The sequence below is a fragment of the Myotis myotis genome, unplaced genomic scaffold (genome assembly GCF_014108235.1).
Source record: "Myotis myotis isolate mMyoMyo1 unplaced genomic scaffold, mMyoMyo1.p scaffold_m19_p_9, whole genome shotgun sequence".
In the NCBI taxonomy this organism is placed as follows: domain Eukaryota; kingdom Metazoa; phylum Chordata; class Mammalia; order Chiroptera; family Vespertilionidae; genus Myotis; species Myotis myotis.
In genome coordinates, this window is record NW_023416401.1 from 25,009,412 (window position 1) to 25,026,365 (window position 16,954).

Consider the following 16,954-nt stretch of genomic DNA (forward strand, 5'->3'; position numbering starts at 1 on the left):
GTCAGTCAGTCATGACTGAATGTCACCACTAAACCTGCCTCAAATCAGGTAAGAGGCATGCCTGCTTAAGAGGGGGCAGTAAGAGGGTACAGCTCCCCACTTTGAAATGGTCCCCTGGCCATGGCGTTGGTGGACTCTAAAACCCGCTTTGGCTCGAAGGCCGGGTTGCTCAGCAGACGCCTCCCAGAGGTTGGAAGCAGCGTGCTCACACTGCTCAGCACTGAGTGACGGGCGAAGGGATGAGGAAAACCCTGTCTGCTCTGTTTTATGGAATCATCAAACTGCTACTCCGTTAAGAGGGAGACAACTGAACTAAGTAAGACACAGGCCAGGAGAGGGAGGCAGCCTAGTTCTGGCTGGCTGCTGGAGCACTCTCCACCCTCCATCCAGGCTGTGCTTTGTGAACCGGAGTGGCACCGTCTGGTCTCTGTGCTCCCATGAGGACCTTTACCCTCCCCTCTTCACCAGCTAAACTCCCACCTTAGAACTCAATTCAAACTTACTTCCCCAGGGATCCCATTCCCTGAGGTCACATCTCCCTTCAGGCAGGGAAAGTACTGTGTAATGACTTCTCTAAAATGTGTAAGTTGGCCGTAGTTTTACACTTGTTCCTGGGATCTGATTAATTTCTCACTGTCCCACTAGACCAGTGGTTCTCAACCTTCTGGCCCTTTAAATACAGTTCCTCATGTTGTGACCCAACCATAAAATTATTTTCGTTGCTACTTCATAACTGTAATGTTGCTACTGTTATGAATCGTAATGTAAATATCTGATATGCAGGATGGTCTTAGGCGACCCCTGTGAAAGGGTCGTTCGACCGCCAAAGGGGTCGCAACCCACAGGTTGAGAACCGCTGCACTAGACTGTCAGCCCTCTGAGACCAGGGACCGTGTCTACTCATTCATGGTTTCCCCAGCAATATGGGGCCTGGTCCAGGCAGACATTTCCGTGAATGATTTGTTCAATGATTAGCTGAATGCTAATCGAACAGTGGTAGCTTTTATTGTTGTTATTGCAAAATTTTCAGCACAAAGCTGAAAAAGCATAAATGAAAGTACAACAGAAATTTTTGTAGAAGAAAAATGTTTAATGTAATCGTTTAAACGCACAGTTCAACAAAACCGAGTCAGTTCAGTTCAAATTAACTTCGTATAACAAAGAAATAAGAAGCCTGGAGAGCCACTGTTGGGGTCAAAAGTCCCTGCCCAGAACAGGAGGACACTGACTTCAAGGAGGCCTTTCTTCCCATCCACCTTTAGGAGGGCTGGCCACCTTTGGGCTCCTGACACAACTTAGGCACCTCCATGCAAGCAGCAGCACAGAGCCCCAGACAAAGCCACCCAAGGGTCAGGGTTCTGCCTCCCTACCAAAGTGGGGCCTGGCCAAAAAGGGCTGGAACTCCGAACACAGAGGACTATGTTAGGACAGGGCAGGCTGGCAGCCCTGGAGAACCAGCTCAACAGGCTGCTTTAGGTGTTTCTAGTCCTGTGGCCAAGGTTTTTTAGTCCCATGGCCCCCTTCCATACCCACAGCTTAGTTTGCTCTTGAGCCACAGTGAGGTGGGTGGTGACGCTCATAGGGCAGCGCTCAGTCTGGAGCATGCTCGGGGCAGGGCCAGGCCCAGTGGTTTGCTGATGAGGACCTGTTACGATCCGCTAGCTGTCCAGGCAGGGGATGGAGAACAGGGCTTCGGCACAGCAGGGGACCTTTCCAGCAAAACAATGTCTGGTTTTTGCTACACTGAGCTTAATTTGAACAAAGCCTCTTAAGGGGTCGGAGGCTACTAGTGCTTTGTGGGGCAGAGGGAGGGCGCGTCAGAGCTCACTTGGGGGCATGCTGGGTCCCAGAAGCAGACACAGAGGAAGGCATCCAGTGGAGGTTTTCCTGCTGCCCTTTTGGAATTTTAGTTTAACTTCTGGTTAACTTCTTGCTGCAACTTCTGTGCAGGGACATTCTTAGGCTCAATTTTCAGGAGACTGTTGATGTCTGCAAAGCTGGATTTATAGTCCTAATAAAAGAGAGAAGGAAGGGTGTGGGGATGGCACCATGGCTGAGGTGAGATCAAGGGGGGCGGGAGGGAGGGGTAAGACAGCTGCTGAGACAGACAGGCTTTTCAAACCCAGCACACAGGTCTGACAGGAGCTGCCTGGGCCCCCGGATGAGCAGGGACGTAGCAGATACCAACTCGCCTTGACCACAATCGGGAAGGTCCACCGCAGGCACAGATGCCCGTAGCTTAGCTGAGGAGGACTTCTTACCTTGAGCGCCTTATAGGCTTGAGCCCGCCTGTAAAATGCCTTCACGTTCTTCCCATCCAGCTTGAGGGCTTCCGTGCAGTCCTTCACCGCTTCCTTGTACTGCTTCAGGGCCAAATGGCAGAGCGCTCTGACAGGGAAGACCGTTCCGAGGTGTCAGTCACTTCTAGGGGCCACCCAGACCGGAGGTAGTTTGATTCACTGAACACCTACTCTGTGCTGCTTACTTTACATGTTCTTCAATCCTCACACCAACCCAGCCCCTTTCCACAGGTGACAACGCTGGCTCAGTGGTGAAGCGCCTTGCTCAAGGTTCTCCCACTACTGAGGGGCAGACCTGGGACTCAACCTGGGTTCTCCGGCCTCCAGACCCTGGCCTCCCTGAGCTCTAGCATTTTGTCTACCTCACATTCCCATACTGTGCTCTTTTAAGCAAAGAAAAGGTTTCCCGAAACCTTCCCCCTGACAGACTAAAAAGTTACCTGCCTTAAAACAAAAATACTGGGTTTTAATTAATGATACGTATGCTGATGTATTAGGGGCGAGATAGAAAGGTGTCTGCGACTTTGAAATGCATCAAAATAACATGGGTCAGTAGATGGCTAAATAGTGATAAAGCAAATATAATAAAATGTTAATTTAGATGACAGGAATATGGGTGTTCAATGAAAAATCTTTCAACTGATACTTAGAAAATGTTCAAAATAAAATGTTGGGAAAAAGTCATGTGCATCCATCCAAGCCACTCTGCACCTATGGGGGGAAAGTGTGTTTATCTTTCTCACTCAATTCTAGTCCTTTTCTCCAAAGACAGTCACTGAAAACGGATGTCTTGGAGCTCAGTGTGGAAGTCCATCCATTCCACCGCATCGTTTTGAATGGGTACAAAGTAGTCACTTAGTTGGGTGTACCTAATTTTTCCCCCATTACAAAGCAGTCTGGAAGATAACATGAGTGAGTGAAGAGGAACCCAAGCTTTGGAGTTACAAAGACCTGGCTCCAGTCACAACTCTACCATGGATGCGTTGTTTAACTTCGTGCTTGTTAGTTCATCTTTCCACACTTGTTTTCTCAGATAAAATGGGACCACGACCTAAGCTGAAGAATTGTTGTGAGGAGAAAATGAGTCTCTGGAGGTCCATGCAGGGGTTGGCCAGCGGTTGGGGCCAGGTACCTGAGTGGTGATATCCACTTAGGTATCAACTGTGCTAAGAGAACTGAAGTGAGCCAAAGAGCACTCAAGGTGATGCACACAGGGCATATGCATGAGGTGGGCATTGAAACGATGTCCAGGATGTGGTGTAATTTCAGTCACAACGGATGGAAAATTCAGTTTTGTACAGTTATCAGTCCTCTAAGTTAAATCGATAGATTAAATGTAATCCCAAACAAAAACACAAGATACTCTTGGGAATTTGTCAAAATGATCCTACGGTTTAGCTAGAAGAACAAATCTGGGAAAATAGCCAGGGCTGCTCGGATTGAGGATGAGGAAGAGACCAGCCTACAAGATATTACAAAGCAACAGTAATTAAAACTGTGACACAGACACATGTGCATGAAAATGGGTTGCTAGAGGTCTCCATGAGGTGAGCTCCATGAGGTGAGCAAGGCCAGAGAAAGAGGAGTTAGGAGATGCTGCAGCCCTCTTTTTCAGGTTAGCCTGGCGGACCGAGGCACCCTTGTTCCAATCAGCCAGAAAAACCACATGTCCAAAATTTAAGCTTTCAGTTTGAAAGTTCTCTTTTCAACTCATTAGGCAGTAAACCCTGGCCTGAACCGACATGAGGCTAGTCTTTTTTTTTTTTTTTTTGGTTAATCCTCACCCGAGGATATTTTTTCCATTGATCTTTTAGAGAGAGTGGAAGAAAGAGGGAAAGACAGAGAAACACATCTATTAGTTGCTTCCTGCACAAGCCCCGACCAGGGCCTGGGCCGGGGAGGAGCCTACAGCCAAGGTACATGTCCTTGACTGGAATTGAACCCGGGACCCTTTGGTCCTCAGGCCGATGCTGTATCCACTGAGCCAAACTGGTTAGGGCAAGGCTAGTCTTTCTTTATACCACCACATGTGAATGTGGAATTTCCTTATGTTTCACTGCAGAAATGCTAACAATTAACTTCACAAGCTGCCCCTGACCCTAAATGGTATGTGATTCAGTATATGGACCACATTACCTTACTAAGTCTGAAACATTTGGATAAGGAAGGGTGAGCCTATAGTAGATACAAGATCTTTGAACTGAAGAGTAACATGTGGTACAGCTGCAGGGTCTTCTTCAGCACTAGAGTCTCACCCCTCAGGTTAGCCTGGACCTGTCTCTCACTCCCAGGCCAGGCGATAATTACTCCATATCCTGGGTTCTGCCTTGTGCTCTCAGGGCCAAAGTTTCTAATAGGCGGGCTTTGGAGAAGCCATGGGGTGGGAGCAGGGGAGGTGGAAAGGCTACATGACTAGCGTTGAGGTTGTGTCTGTGTAGCAAGACATCGTAAATGAAAATCCTGGGGAGGGAGGTTAACAAAGCCCAGGTTCCCCTTTGGCATCACTCAGTTTCTATCCTTTCCAGAGAGTGAATGCCACTAACAATGCCTGCCTCATGGTGACCAAAATGAGTGTGAATGCATCTTCTGAGCTGTGACATACTGACTAAATGCCAGGGAAGAAGAGCCCCCCCACAGTCCAAGAGAAGATTGTGGAACGGAATAGCCAATGTCCTGAAACCCCCAGGCCAGCAGCTGTGGGGAAGGTACCTGTTGCTGTACGTGGTGGACTCCAGGTTACTATACGAGAGGCTTTCACTGTACTTCTCAATAGCTTTCTTATGGTTTCCCTTCTTTACAAGCTCATTGCCTTCTTCCTTCAGAACTCTGGCTCTCTCCACATCCCCAGAAGGCACTAGGTACAAATTCAGAAGAGGAAAAACCATGGAGCAGGTGCCAGACTGAGATCAGCGAGGTCTCTCCGGCATCGTCTCTTCTAAGCCGTCCACAGCCCTCCCAGAGGTTCCTATGCTGCTGTAAAGCGTCCTTCCTGAGCAATGATTCCCCCGTCAATGGCTTCTGGGAAATTAGTTTTTCATTCAGAAAAGGTTGAGGACTCCTGATATAAACATACTTATACAAGCACATGATAACACATGATAAAAAGCACCTTGGGTTCTAGCCTTGGCACTGCCACTTGGCAGCTGGGAGATCTTGTGTGACCTACCATCTCTGTTGGATCTAAATTTCCTCAGCAATGCAATGGGGGCAACACCTACTCTACACAGGACTACTGTCGGGAGGAAACCTGAGACTACACGAGAAAGTGCAGAACCCCCTATGAACTTAAAGCAGGAGAATAATTAGAAATTTAAACAAGCATCTGGTAAAGAAAGGGTGTAGCTCCCAGGCTTTCAGAAAGAGGAAGAGGAGTGCTATTCCTCATTGTTTTGGTCTGAGCCTCACCTAACATCTGCCCCAGCTTTCAAGGAGAAATAGGAGTAAGTGAAACCCATGCTGCTCAGCCTGGCCTCCAGGCCTGAATTAACTGTTCCAGCCCCAACTACTATATCACCTTTTTTAATTTTTAAAAACTATCTTTATAAAATAATATATATGACAAGGGTAACGTTTTGGGAGTAAAACCAATACCCTCACCTTAATTAAGAAACAGCATTTACGGGGACCTCTGAAGCCCTATGGGCCCTTCCTCAAGTCAATCCACCCCTGGAGAAAACCATTATCCCCACTTCTGTGCGTCCTTCCCTTTTTTAGTTTTTGGTAGTTTACTATATACAATAGTATTTATAAACTATTTGTTGTTTTTGAATTTATGTAAAGGAACAAATAATTGTATGTATTCTTCTATAACCTTGTTTTCTTTTTCCCCTTTTCAAAATTATATTCTTTTAAAAAAAAATATATATATATATATATATATATATTTTTTTTTTACACAGAGGAAGGGAGAGGGATAGAGAGTTAGAAACATCGATGAGAGAGAAATATCGATCAGCTGCCTCCTACACACCTCCTACTGGGGATGTGCCCGCAACCAAGGTACACGCCCTTGACCGGAATCGAACCTGGGACCTTTTAGTCCACAGGCCGACGCTGAGCCAAACTGTTAGGGCCAAAATTATATTCTTGAGATTGAATATACCTATAGTAGTTTATCAATACAATTGGTTTTCCATTTTCCTATTTATGGAGACCTGTGTTATTTCCAGTTTGTTTTTTGCTGTTACAAACATTCTGCTGTGAACATTCTTGAACATGTCTCCTTGTGCATGTGCTTGAGTTTCTCTAAAAGTAGAGCCTGTAGGTTGCAATGTACACACAGCTTCAGCTTTCTCCCAGCTCTGCAACACACTACTTGCTATAGTCTTGCTTACTCCCACTGTTCAGTTACACCGCATGCATTCCTCTCTAACTCTCCACTGTCTCTGCCAAGAATTCCTGTCCCTTCTCCCTTTCCCACCTGAAGAACTCACCCTTTAAGGCCTGGCTCAACCTGCCACCTCCTCTGTGAGCCTTTTCCCGACCCTCCTCCAAACAGACGTCAATTCCGATTTCTAACTCCCCGAATACTAAAGACTCTTAAGCACTTGTTCTTACTCTTGTATTTTAAAATGCTGTCTCAGTCTCACTAAACTGAGAGCTTCGGAGGGCCAATGCTGCCATCCTGTGTCACACTGCTGAGCACAGGGCCTGGGACACACATGGCTCAGTGACTCTGAAAGAATGAAACAAATGGTAGGTGCACTGAAGCCACCTAGTTCACTAGCACCCCACACTTTCATCCTAGGGAAGAGTGGGGAACAGTGAACAGGCTCCCACAAAGCAGACCAAATGCTGCCTATAGCCACATAGGTTTCCTCCTGGAAGGCGACAACTGCTACCATCCACGCAAGGCTCCAGCCTGACTGCTTCTGCACGGCTTCTCCTCCACACCCAGCTGCTGAGCTGGGACGGTTCCCGTGGAGCATTATCAGAGCGCCCGTGAGCCCCGCCTGAAGAAAGGCCTCTTCCTTTATAGTCGAGGTGGACACTCTCCCGTGCAGGGCTACCTGCCTTTGGCCTCCCTCCTCTTACTTCTTCTCCCCAGAGACTCACACAGTGCTCCTGTTCCTGGGGAAGCAGAGCCCTCGAGGTGTGGACGGGGGGCAGATGGCTTAGGGCTGAGCTCACCACAAAATCTCAGCCCTCAGTCACAGACACTAGTTCAGGGAATGGCCTGTACCAAACAGGCTGGAATAAACAGAGAAAATGTGAGTTAGAGATTCGGGGGGAAAGAAACTCTCTCAGAAAAAAAGTTTTTCTCTCCCTCTGGGTCGTGAGGCGTGGTATAAGGATGTGAGACCAGGAACTGTCATAGCTATTTTATTGCGAAGAGGGAAGCCCATCCGAAGACAAACCTGACTACACCAAAGAAGAAAGTTGAGAGAAGTACAGAGAAATGGGATCAGAGCCCGATAATGTAGTGAGCTGCTGGGCGAACCTTGCCTGAACCTGAACTCTGGATTTTTCAATTATATGAGCCAGTAAAATCTGTTATTTTTACCATGGTACGTTTTCTGTTCTTGTAACCAAAGCATCCAATATGATACATCCCAACTGCTGCCAGAAGAGAGAAGGGAACCAACGCTGTATACCTATGTGCCAGGCTAGGAGCTCAACATGCCTTCTATCACTTAATCCCTGCAACGGGAGAGGTTTTCTCACAACCCTCCTTGAAGAGTTGAGACAGCCTCTAAGTGGTTAATACTTTTTTGTTTTAATATTATTTTTATAACTCAGCTTAAACAAGGCCACGTTTTATAGGATTACTCTAAAGAAAGTGGCTACAGGAAAATTGCAAAATTGAGCAGAAAGTCACAGCTTACCTCTGCTCTTGGCAGTTGTGGTTTCTCTGGATTTGCCTTTAGGTGTCTCTTTGTGATATTCTGAATCCCACCTCTTCTGAGCTGAAACAGGCACCAAGGGGATAGAGGGCAGTTTCAGGCGCCACTCCGGCCCAAGTGAGTTCATGAGAGCTCTGGTCATTCTGGAAACAAAGGCAGGATTACAGGGAGGTTTCCGGCTGGGTTAGATGTTCCTCCTCTCCTAAACCCAGAGGAGGTGTATGAGAGTCAGAGTTATCATCTTCCCTCGATAACTCTTTATACCCTGACATGCAGCAGGAGAGGAACATGAGTGCCACCACAAAAGTCGTCTCAGTTTAGCCACCATGACGTTCCCTCCCTGCCTGGCCCTCGTTTGGTCAGACCAAAGTGGTGACCTTTTGTTGCCTGGTAAGGGTACTTAAATGTACCTTAACCCAAAAGCACCACACATTCCCTAAGGAAGGAGCATGTTTTATATTTTTTAACGGATTATAAAGTGATGCAAGCACCTGATTTTGGATTTATGCTCAGAGATTTTTTAGAATGAAAATCTTATATCATTCTCAAATTTTAAAATCCTTCTGTCTTTTTCATTTCCCTAGGGCAGTGGTCAGCAAACTGCGGCTCATGAGCCACATGCAGCTCTTTGGCCCCTTGAGTGTGGCTCTTCCACAAAATACCGACTTCTGTGCATGGGCCACGAAGTTTCAATCGCACTGTACGTGCGGGCCCGCACGTGGTATTTTGTAGAAGAGCCACACTCAAGAGGCCAAAGAGCCGCATGTGGCTCGCCAGCTGCAGTTTGCTAACCACTGCCCTAGGGTAGTGGTTCTCAACCTTCTGGCCCTTTAAATACAGTTCCTCATGTTGTGACCCAACCATAAAATTATTTTCATTGCTACTTCATAACTGTAATGTTGCTACTGTTATGAATCGTAATGTAAATATCTGATATGCAGGATGGTCTTAGGCGACCCCTGTGAAAGGGTCGCTCGACCGCCAAAGGGGTCGCAACCCACAGGTTGAGAACCGCTGCCCTAGGGCCTGATATCTGGTCCCCTCTCACCTCTCCCTCTTTATTAGTTGCCACATTCCCTCTTTAAACAAAAAATATTTTTTTATTGATTTTAGAGAGGGAGTGGGAGAAACATCAATGATGAGAGAGAATCATTGATTGGCTATCTCCTGTACGCCCCCTACTGGGCATCGACCTGCCCTTTATGGGAATTGAACCTGGGACCCTTCAGTCGGCAGGCCAAGGCTCTATCCACTGAGCCAAACGAACTAGGGTGCCACATTCCCTCTTGATCCTTATGTTTAAGCTTCTGCACACGGCTGTCCTCTTCCTGGAACAATCTCTCCCACTTCCCAGTCCCCGTACCCACCTTCTAGGCCAGTTAACTTGCTCAAAATGCTGCTCAGCGACCATGTCCAATTTGTCAACTGTACTATAGCACCTAGCATATCATTACCTGGCACCCATCAAGATTTAAGAAGTGTGTGTTCAATGAGTGAATAAAGCCAACTGTATGCCTTTTCTGCTTTTACAACCACATTCCTATAATACTAGGATGAAAACAATACAATGATATCACTGCAAATTCATGGTCTCTATTTTTTTGTTCAGCAGCTATTTTAATCCTCTCATCTCTTCCACTCTGCTCCCTAACCCTCCCCCTCCAAATACAAACATACCTGCCCAGGTACCCAACCTTCCTATGTCTCTCTTGTCACAACAGAAGAGCTGACAAGGCCAATCCCTCCACCTAAGCTCTGGACCCCATTTCTTCCTGCCACACTCAGCCAGCATCTCCCTCTTCTGATCTTCATGTTTCTTTCTGCTGACTCCAACTACCAGCATTTAACTCTTTCCTCACTTAATACAACCCCCCTGGACAGCCCTCTGCCATTGCAGCTACACTCCTCTGCCGCCTCACAGCCAGACTTCTTGAACCCACTGCCATCTGATCCCTTTGAAACACTTCTACCAGAATCACCAGTGACTTCTTCCTCAGCCCTGAGTCTACTTGAGCTCACTGAAACACCTGACACGAGTGACAGCTTCATCCTCTGGAAATACTCCTTCCCGTGTGACACTTAATGCTTCAAGTTTCCCCCCACTGCTCCAGCTGCTACTCTTCTGTAAGTCCCTGAAACGCAAGAATTTCTCAAAGCTCCAACCTCTTCTTCCTACATACTTGCTGTGTTCTTTTCCCCGACAACCTCAATTCACCTCTACACTGGCCTCAAACCTGAAGGTGTATGGTGTGCTTGCCTATTACTGATAGGTTTTCTCCATGAGACCAGGAGCTCTAACCGGGCAGGAAGAGGTATGTCTTGGGCATCAGCCCAGGCCCTAATGCAAAGTCTGGCACACAAGTGGCAGAATTTGTTGAATGATAGAAATAAGAAAAGGTAGAGAGAAAACAAGTCAAGCCAGACATGACACATAGATATATACCATGAAGTCCTAACAAGGGTTTTCTCTGAGTGTGGTATCTGGCTTTCTAGCAGCCCATGCAAAGAAGGGCAACGTGATCAATCACGCCAATGAGGACATCCATGAAATGTCAATGGCTGAGAGGCCTTGTGAAGGGGCCGTAGTACAATATATTGAACCATATCCACAAGCAATATCCCCATAGCCTTGTGTCTGAGCTGCCTGTGCTTGGGTCTTACTTTCCCCACTCTAGTTAGCTCTTTGAAGCAAGTGGTGTTTGTATCTCTTTTTCCTACAGAACCTGGCACAACACCTTCAACAGAGCTCAACAAATTACTACTATGTGAATGAATTTAAGCACCTAGGCAAAAACAAACAAAACAAAATCCAATTCATCAATCCTGACTCCTTAACACCTACCAAATATGATAGCAAATTCTCCTTCCACACTTCCCAATAAGGTCATTAGGAATTTCTAAGCCAATCCCAAAGGGATCCTGTAAGGTGAGCAAAGTGACAGTTCTAAGCTAATGACAGAGGGCCCGCAGTTCCAGAGGAAATGCCTGAGGTGACCCAGGCTCACCTGTTGACGCCTTCCAAAGCTGACATCACGCTGTCATCAATTTGCAGCACAGTCTTGTAGTCCACGTAGGCCAGGGGATACTTCTCCAGAGCCTCATAGGCCGAAGCTCGCCGCAGCAACGGCTTCATGCTGAAGGGAACCAAGGCCAGTGCTCTAGAGCAGGAGGCAGAGATGTCATCTGGCTGCTAAGTCACCAGGGCTCCCCCCACAGCCCGCCCAGGCAGGCTCAGCTACAGTATTCTGTAATATAGGGGGTCATTTCTGGCAGAGACACTACTAAAAATGTCAAACCTTACAAGAGGGACTTTCCAACTTAGACTGAAGTAGGGAAAGGAAAGTGAGCAGACTGCCACTGATACTGTGAAAGCTGTATGCACGTGCATCAATTTTCATAGCTGCAATCCCCCCAAAATCAAGAACAAGAACAAGTACTTTGTACCTTTCATGCTTCTATGTGTTTCCAAAGAATGGTGGCCTGATGGGAATACCACAGAGGCTTTGGAGTCAGATGGAGTGGTGTTTGAATTCTACCTCTACCATTAACCATGTGATCCCAGGCAAATCACTTTACCACCTCAATTCTCTGCAGCCCAGTTCTAGCCTGGGAAGGATGGTAAATTTAACCCACAGAATGACCATAAGTGCTCTAAGAAGGAAACTTAGCACAGGCTACATGAGCACGCTCACCTCTCTCATCTATCACCAGGGCATGGATCTAGGATATCAGATCTAAGAACACATTAAGGTATGCATCCTAGTTTAGCGATGGTGAAAGAGGCAACACCAGATTTGCCTGAAGAAGAAAGTATGAAAAATTGTTTAATGTCCTCTACACCTGGTCATTGATGAATACCATTTTCTCCTTTCTTCTTGCTTCTTTCCCAGCTATCTATTAATCTCTCTATATCTCTCTCTACTTTACTCTCTCACATATATCCATCCCAGAATAAACCTGGGCAAGCCACTAACTAGTCTACAACTCTGCCTCAACTCCAGATCCCAAATCTCACAAAGATTTCAAAGATACAAGACAGGGGCCACAGAGATCAAATATTCTCAGTGACCTGGGGACAGTGACACTTCCTAGTATCTATCACAGATGTAACTGGCAGGATCAGTCAAAGAAGAAACAGGCCAGATAAACCCCGCTTCCTCTTCTGAGCCCCTCAGGCACCCCGAAGTTTCCCTGGACTGCTTACGAAGTGCAATCTTTGATGCAATCTCTGCAGTTCCCATCCTTCAAGTGGCATGCTGCTCGGTTGGAGTAGAGAACACTTTCTTCTTTATAGTCCAAAGAACCTGCCCAGGTGGAAACAGAAAACATGAGATTAACAATTTGGGAAATGGATGCCTAGGGACACAAGGTGCATTTCACACACTGAGCTCTCTGGGCTTTGGTAAAAGGGAGCAGAAATGCCTGTAACCTGATCAGGCTTGCTGGTCTGATAGGCTGGCAAGTTCACCACTAGCACTTGGCAGCGAGAACGCCAAGCATCTTATTCACTCATGCCAGCACTAAACTTGGTACCAGGCAAAAAATGAACATGAGATAGCTAGCTTCTGCCTCAGAGAAATCTATACTGGTGTGTGTGTGTGTTAATTTTATTACAAAAGACATGTAAACATACAGATCTTACAACATGGAAATCCACACCTGAAACCCGTATGTTCATGTTGACCAATGCCACCCCAATAAATTTAATAAAGCCGTGGTTCCCCCACCCAAAAAAGAAAACATGTAAATCATACAAAGAAAAATAAAAGGAAAAGATAAAAGACAGACTAATTCTACCTGCTCAAATCAGACAGGACTTTGCTAGGGGAAAATCCCCTGGGTCTGGCAGGACTAGGGAGAACTTAATCGGGAAAGGACTCAAGCTCCCCAATGGGGAGGAGATTTATCAGACATTTCTCTACGGGCAGTCCTCACCTTCAGGAATCTCAGAAGCTCATGTCCTTTGCTGTGGCCACAATAATTTTCAGTTTTAAAAGTATTTTTTCATCCACTGCATACCCACTAACTAGCATGGGCCATAGTGAAAAAATAAAATAAAAAGGAAACTATTATGTGTTGACCCAGTAATTCCACTCCCCAGTAATTCCATATACCCAAAATAATTGAAAACAAGTTCTCTTTTAAAAATTGTAAAACATACAGAAAACAGTATAACAGATACTCAGTATCCATCACTAGACCCAGCATATGTTTCCAACCTTTAAAATTTTTTTATATGGCTAACGCTCCACTCATCCCCATCCTTTCCCCTCTGTACTGTCCCCAGAACCCTAGGTGTCAGCACAATCCTGAAGTCGGTATGTAACATTCTCATCCATGTTTGTCTATCTTTATTATCTATGTAATAACAGCTAAGATATTTTATATCTCTCAAAGCTTTTCCTAAGTGGCACTCTATTGTCTATCCTTATGCAACTTGCTTTTTCTCTAAGTATGTTACCATACTGATGCATATCTTCTACTTAATACCAACAATAACAAATAACTTTTTTTTCTTATTTTTCCAGGCCCTGAATGAGACAGCAGTGTACAGAGATAAGTAAAATATATCCTTGCCCTTAAGGAGCACGTACAAGCACTCAAGACCTGTAATCCATCTCAAGTCCCCAGAACATGGGTGCTCAGAAGCAGCAGTGGTGTGGTGGCAAGGGCATCAGAACCTGCAATCCAGCCTGTGATACTGCACAAGCCACTCACTCCCTCTGATATGTGCTTACTTCACACACTTGCTGGAAGGGTTCACTGTGCTAGGTTGATCCCTAGTTTTCTTTTCAAACAGAAAAACTAGAGAAATCAAGGGATTTGCCCATAGATTATCTAGAAATGGGTAAGAACCAGACTCTGATCCCCTAAATCTATATACCATGCCAGCTCTTCTACGGACCCAGAATGAAGCCATACAAAAGCACATGCTATTCCAGGCAGGGTAGGGTAGGATGAAAGAAAATGGCAGAAGTATCAATGTCTCAGATTATTCAGCGACCTCAAGTGAGGCTGAGAGGAGCAGGTGGGCCTAAAAAGGAGTGTTCTAGAACAAAAGAAGGGGGCAAGAGTGGTTTGAAACTGCAAAAGTTCAAACAAAAAAAAAAAGACTACAATTTGCAAAGGATTTGGGGAAAAGTCTAGTAAAATGATTAAAAACTTGGACATGGGAATCAGATAGACCCATATTAAAACCCTGCCTATGACATGTCTTCATTGTATAATCCTGGGGCAGGCAATTTAACTCTTCTGGGCTCATCTATCAAGTCTTTTTTTTAAAATTGCCATATGGCAGAATTGTATGGTTTTATTAACACAAATACAATGTGTACACATCTGTCTATTCATTTTCTTTGCTGAGCAGTCTGGCATGGGCATTGGCAGCTGGGCTGCTTTCCCACAATGGGTTTACGGTTCTTTGAGGAGACGTTGTGAGCAATCTCAGCGCAGTAAGATTTGTTGCACATCAGCAGCACTTCAAGCTCCTTGACATTGTGGACCAGAAATTCCAAAATCCACTGGGCAGCACATGCTTTGATTTCTTGTTGCTTCCATAACCAATGCTGGGCATCAAGGTCTGGCCCTTGAACCTTCTGCACACTCTATTGTCCATTAGTGCCTCTGGGTTTCTGCCAGTTCTGCTTAATTTTGACATAATTGGTCTGACTGGTGTCAGATTAACTTCTTGATCCTCTTTTTGACGGTCTTGGGTTTCACAGGGGGTCTGTGCGGAGTAGGAGATGGCTGTAACCTCCATAGGAAGTGCCGAGGAAGAATATAAAGTGTCTTAGTCATAGGTTAGTATAAAGATATAAAGGGATAATGTCTACAATGTCTACCACACAGTAAATCACTCAACAATGCCAGCCAAACAAATGAGAAAGAGAAAAGGCAAAGGGAAATCGGTACACAGAAAAAGGATTCCAATGAGGGCTCCTTGGTAAGACACCTGGGAGAAGAGGTTTTGGGCAAAGGGCTGTTGCCATGAGCTGGAGTCTAGGAGAACTCATAAGAATACGCTACTCCTCTGTTTAAAACTCTCTGAATAAAACCCAAACTCCTTACCATGACCTATTGCGTAAAATGTCTACACAATAAGGTTCTGCCTGTCCAACTGACCTCACCTTACTTCTCCCTCCACCAGCTCAGTAGGCTTTGGCTCCTGGGACACACACCACACTTCTTCGCCTAGGTGCCTTTGTACAGGTATACCTCAGCGAAATTGTGGGTTCAGCTCCAGACCACCACAATAAAGCAAGGAGTAATCTTTTTGTTGGTGGAGGATCTTGTCTTCCACTTGTAAAAAATCACAACATCTGTGAAATACAATATGACGGTGTATGCCTTAATTACAGTTCCTTCCACCTGAAATGCTCAGCACCCAAAACTTTGCACCTGGCTTCTCATCCTTCAGACGTCACCTCAAATGTCACCTCTTCAAAGCTGTCCTTGATCCCCCATTGTAATGGAGCTCCCTACTCAACTCTATCACATCACCATATTTGCCTTCTACGTACCCCTACTTGTTACTGGACAAGTCTTATTTACTACCTTGCGATCCACCCCTCCCCCCAAAACAGGAATGTATGATGGTTGAGAGAAAGGGCCTTGTCTGTCTTATTAGACACTCAGTACATACAGGTGCTCAACAAGTAAGAATTTAGTTGAAGAATAAATGGTGAAGGAGAAGGAGAGTTGAGCTATGTATCTGCAGGGGTCGGAATGAGGCCTGAATAACAGGATGGGAGCCAATAGGACACTTAAAAAGCAGGCAACTCATACCTATCAGGATGGCCACTATCATCAAAAGAACAGAAAAGAAGTGCTGGTGAGGATGCTGAGGAGTTGGAACCATTACGCACTGTTGATGGGAATGTAAATGGTGCAGCAAGTATGGAAAACAAAACTATATGTGATCCAGCAATCTCACTTCTGGGTATATATGCAAAAGAATTCAAAGCAGGATCTTGGAGATTCAAACAAACAAACAAAAAAGTGGGATAGCCTTACAATGGAATATTATGCAGCTTCAAAAAAAGAAGGAAATCCTGCCACAGGCTACAAATGGATTATAATGTCCTTGAGGACGTTATGCTAAGGGAAATGAGAGTCCTAAAAGACAAATACCGTATGATCTCACTTTTTCAAGTATCTGAAGTAGTTAAAATCAGAGATACAGAAAGTGGAAAGGTATACCAAGGGCTGAGGGAGGGGGATTAGTGTTCAGTGGGTATTGAGTTTCGGTGCTGCAAGATGAGAAAGTCCTGGCGATCTGTTGCACAACCATGTGAATAATATTCCACTTCACAGTATTCTTAAAGGTGACTAAGACGGTAAACTTAATGTTTTTACCATAACCAAAAAGTGGTAAAAGAACCTATTACTATGAAAATATGTTTCTGACCTGTCATCAAGTGGAAAAGAACCAGTAATAAAACCACGTGACTTTTTTCCCCCCCGAGGAGGAAGGGCCAAGGAAGTTTCTCGCAGGACGCCCACGCGGGGAACGGGCGGGGGGCTGGTGGGCGGTCGGCCTCGGGGAATGGAAGCCCCAGGGCGGCAGGGACGGAGCGGGCTCTGGGTAGCGGGGGCCGGGGGGCCGGGCGAGCAGCAGCCCTGGCGGAGGAAGCGGGGCCAGCGTGTACCTTGCTCCTGCATCACCCGCAGCGCGCGGCTGTAGAGCGAGGCGGCCTCGGAGAACTGGCCGTTGCGGAAGCTCTGGTTGCCGGCGGCGCGCAGCCGCTCCGCAGAGTCCGAGAGTTTGGGGGCCATCCTGGGGTCCCGCGGCAAATGGCTGGCGCCTCCGTT

General features: G+C 46.1%; 1 protein-coding gene across 1 annotated transcript; it reads right to left on the minus strand.

Annotated features, from left to right (window-relative positions):
• Nucleotides 1-1,069: 1,069 nt before the first annotated feature.
• Nucleotides 1,070-16,954, minus strand: TOMM34 (translocase of outer mitochondrial membrane 34). The gene is made up of 7 exons (XM_036323439.1): nucleotides 16,792-16,954; nucleotides 12,348-12,447; nucleotides 11,149-11,301; nucleotides 8,126-8,286; nucleotides 5,010-5,154; nucleotides 2,262-2,388; nucleotides 1,070-2,011 (listed from the first exon to the last, which is right to left on the minus strand). The coding sequence occupies exons 1-7, from the start codon at nucleotides 16,916-16,918 to the stop codon at nucleotides 1,907-1,909; spliced, it is 918 nt and encodes a 305-aa protein (XP_036179332.1). The 5' UTR covers nucleotides 16,919-16,954; the 3' UTR covers nucleotides 1,070-1,906.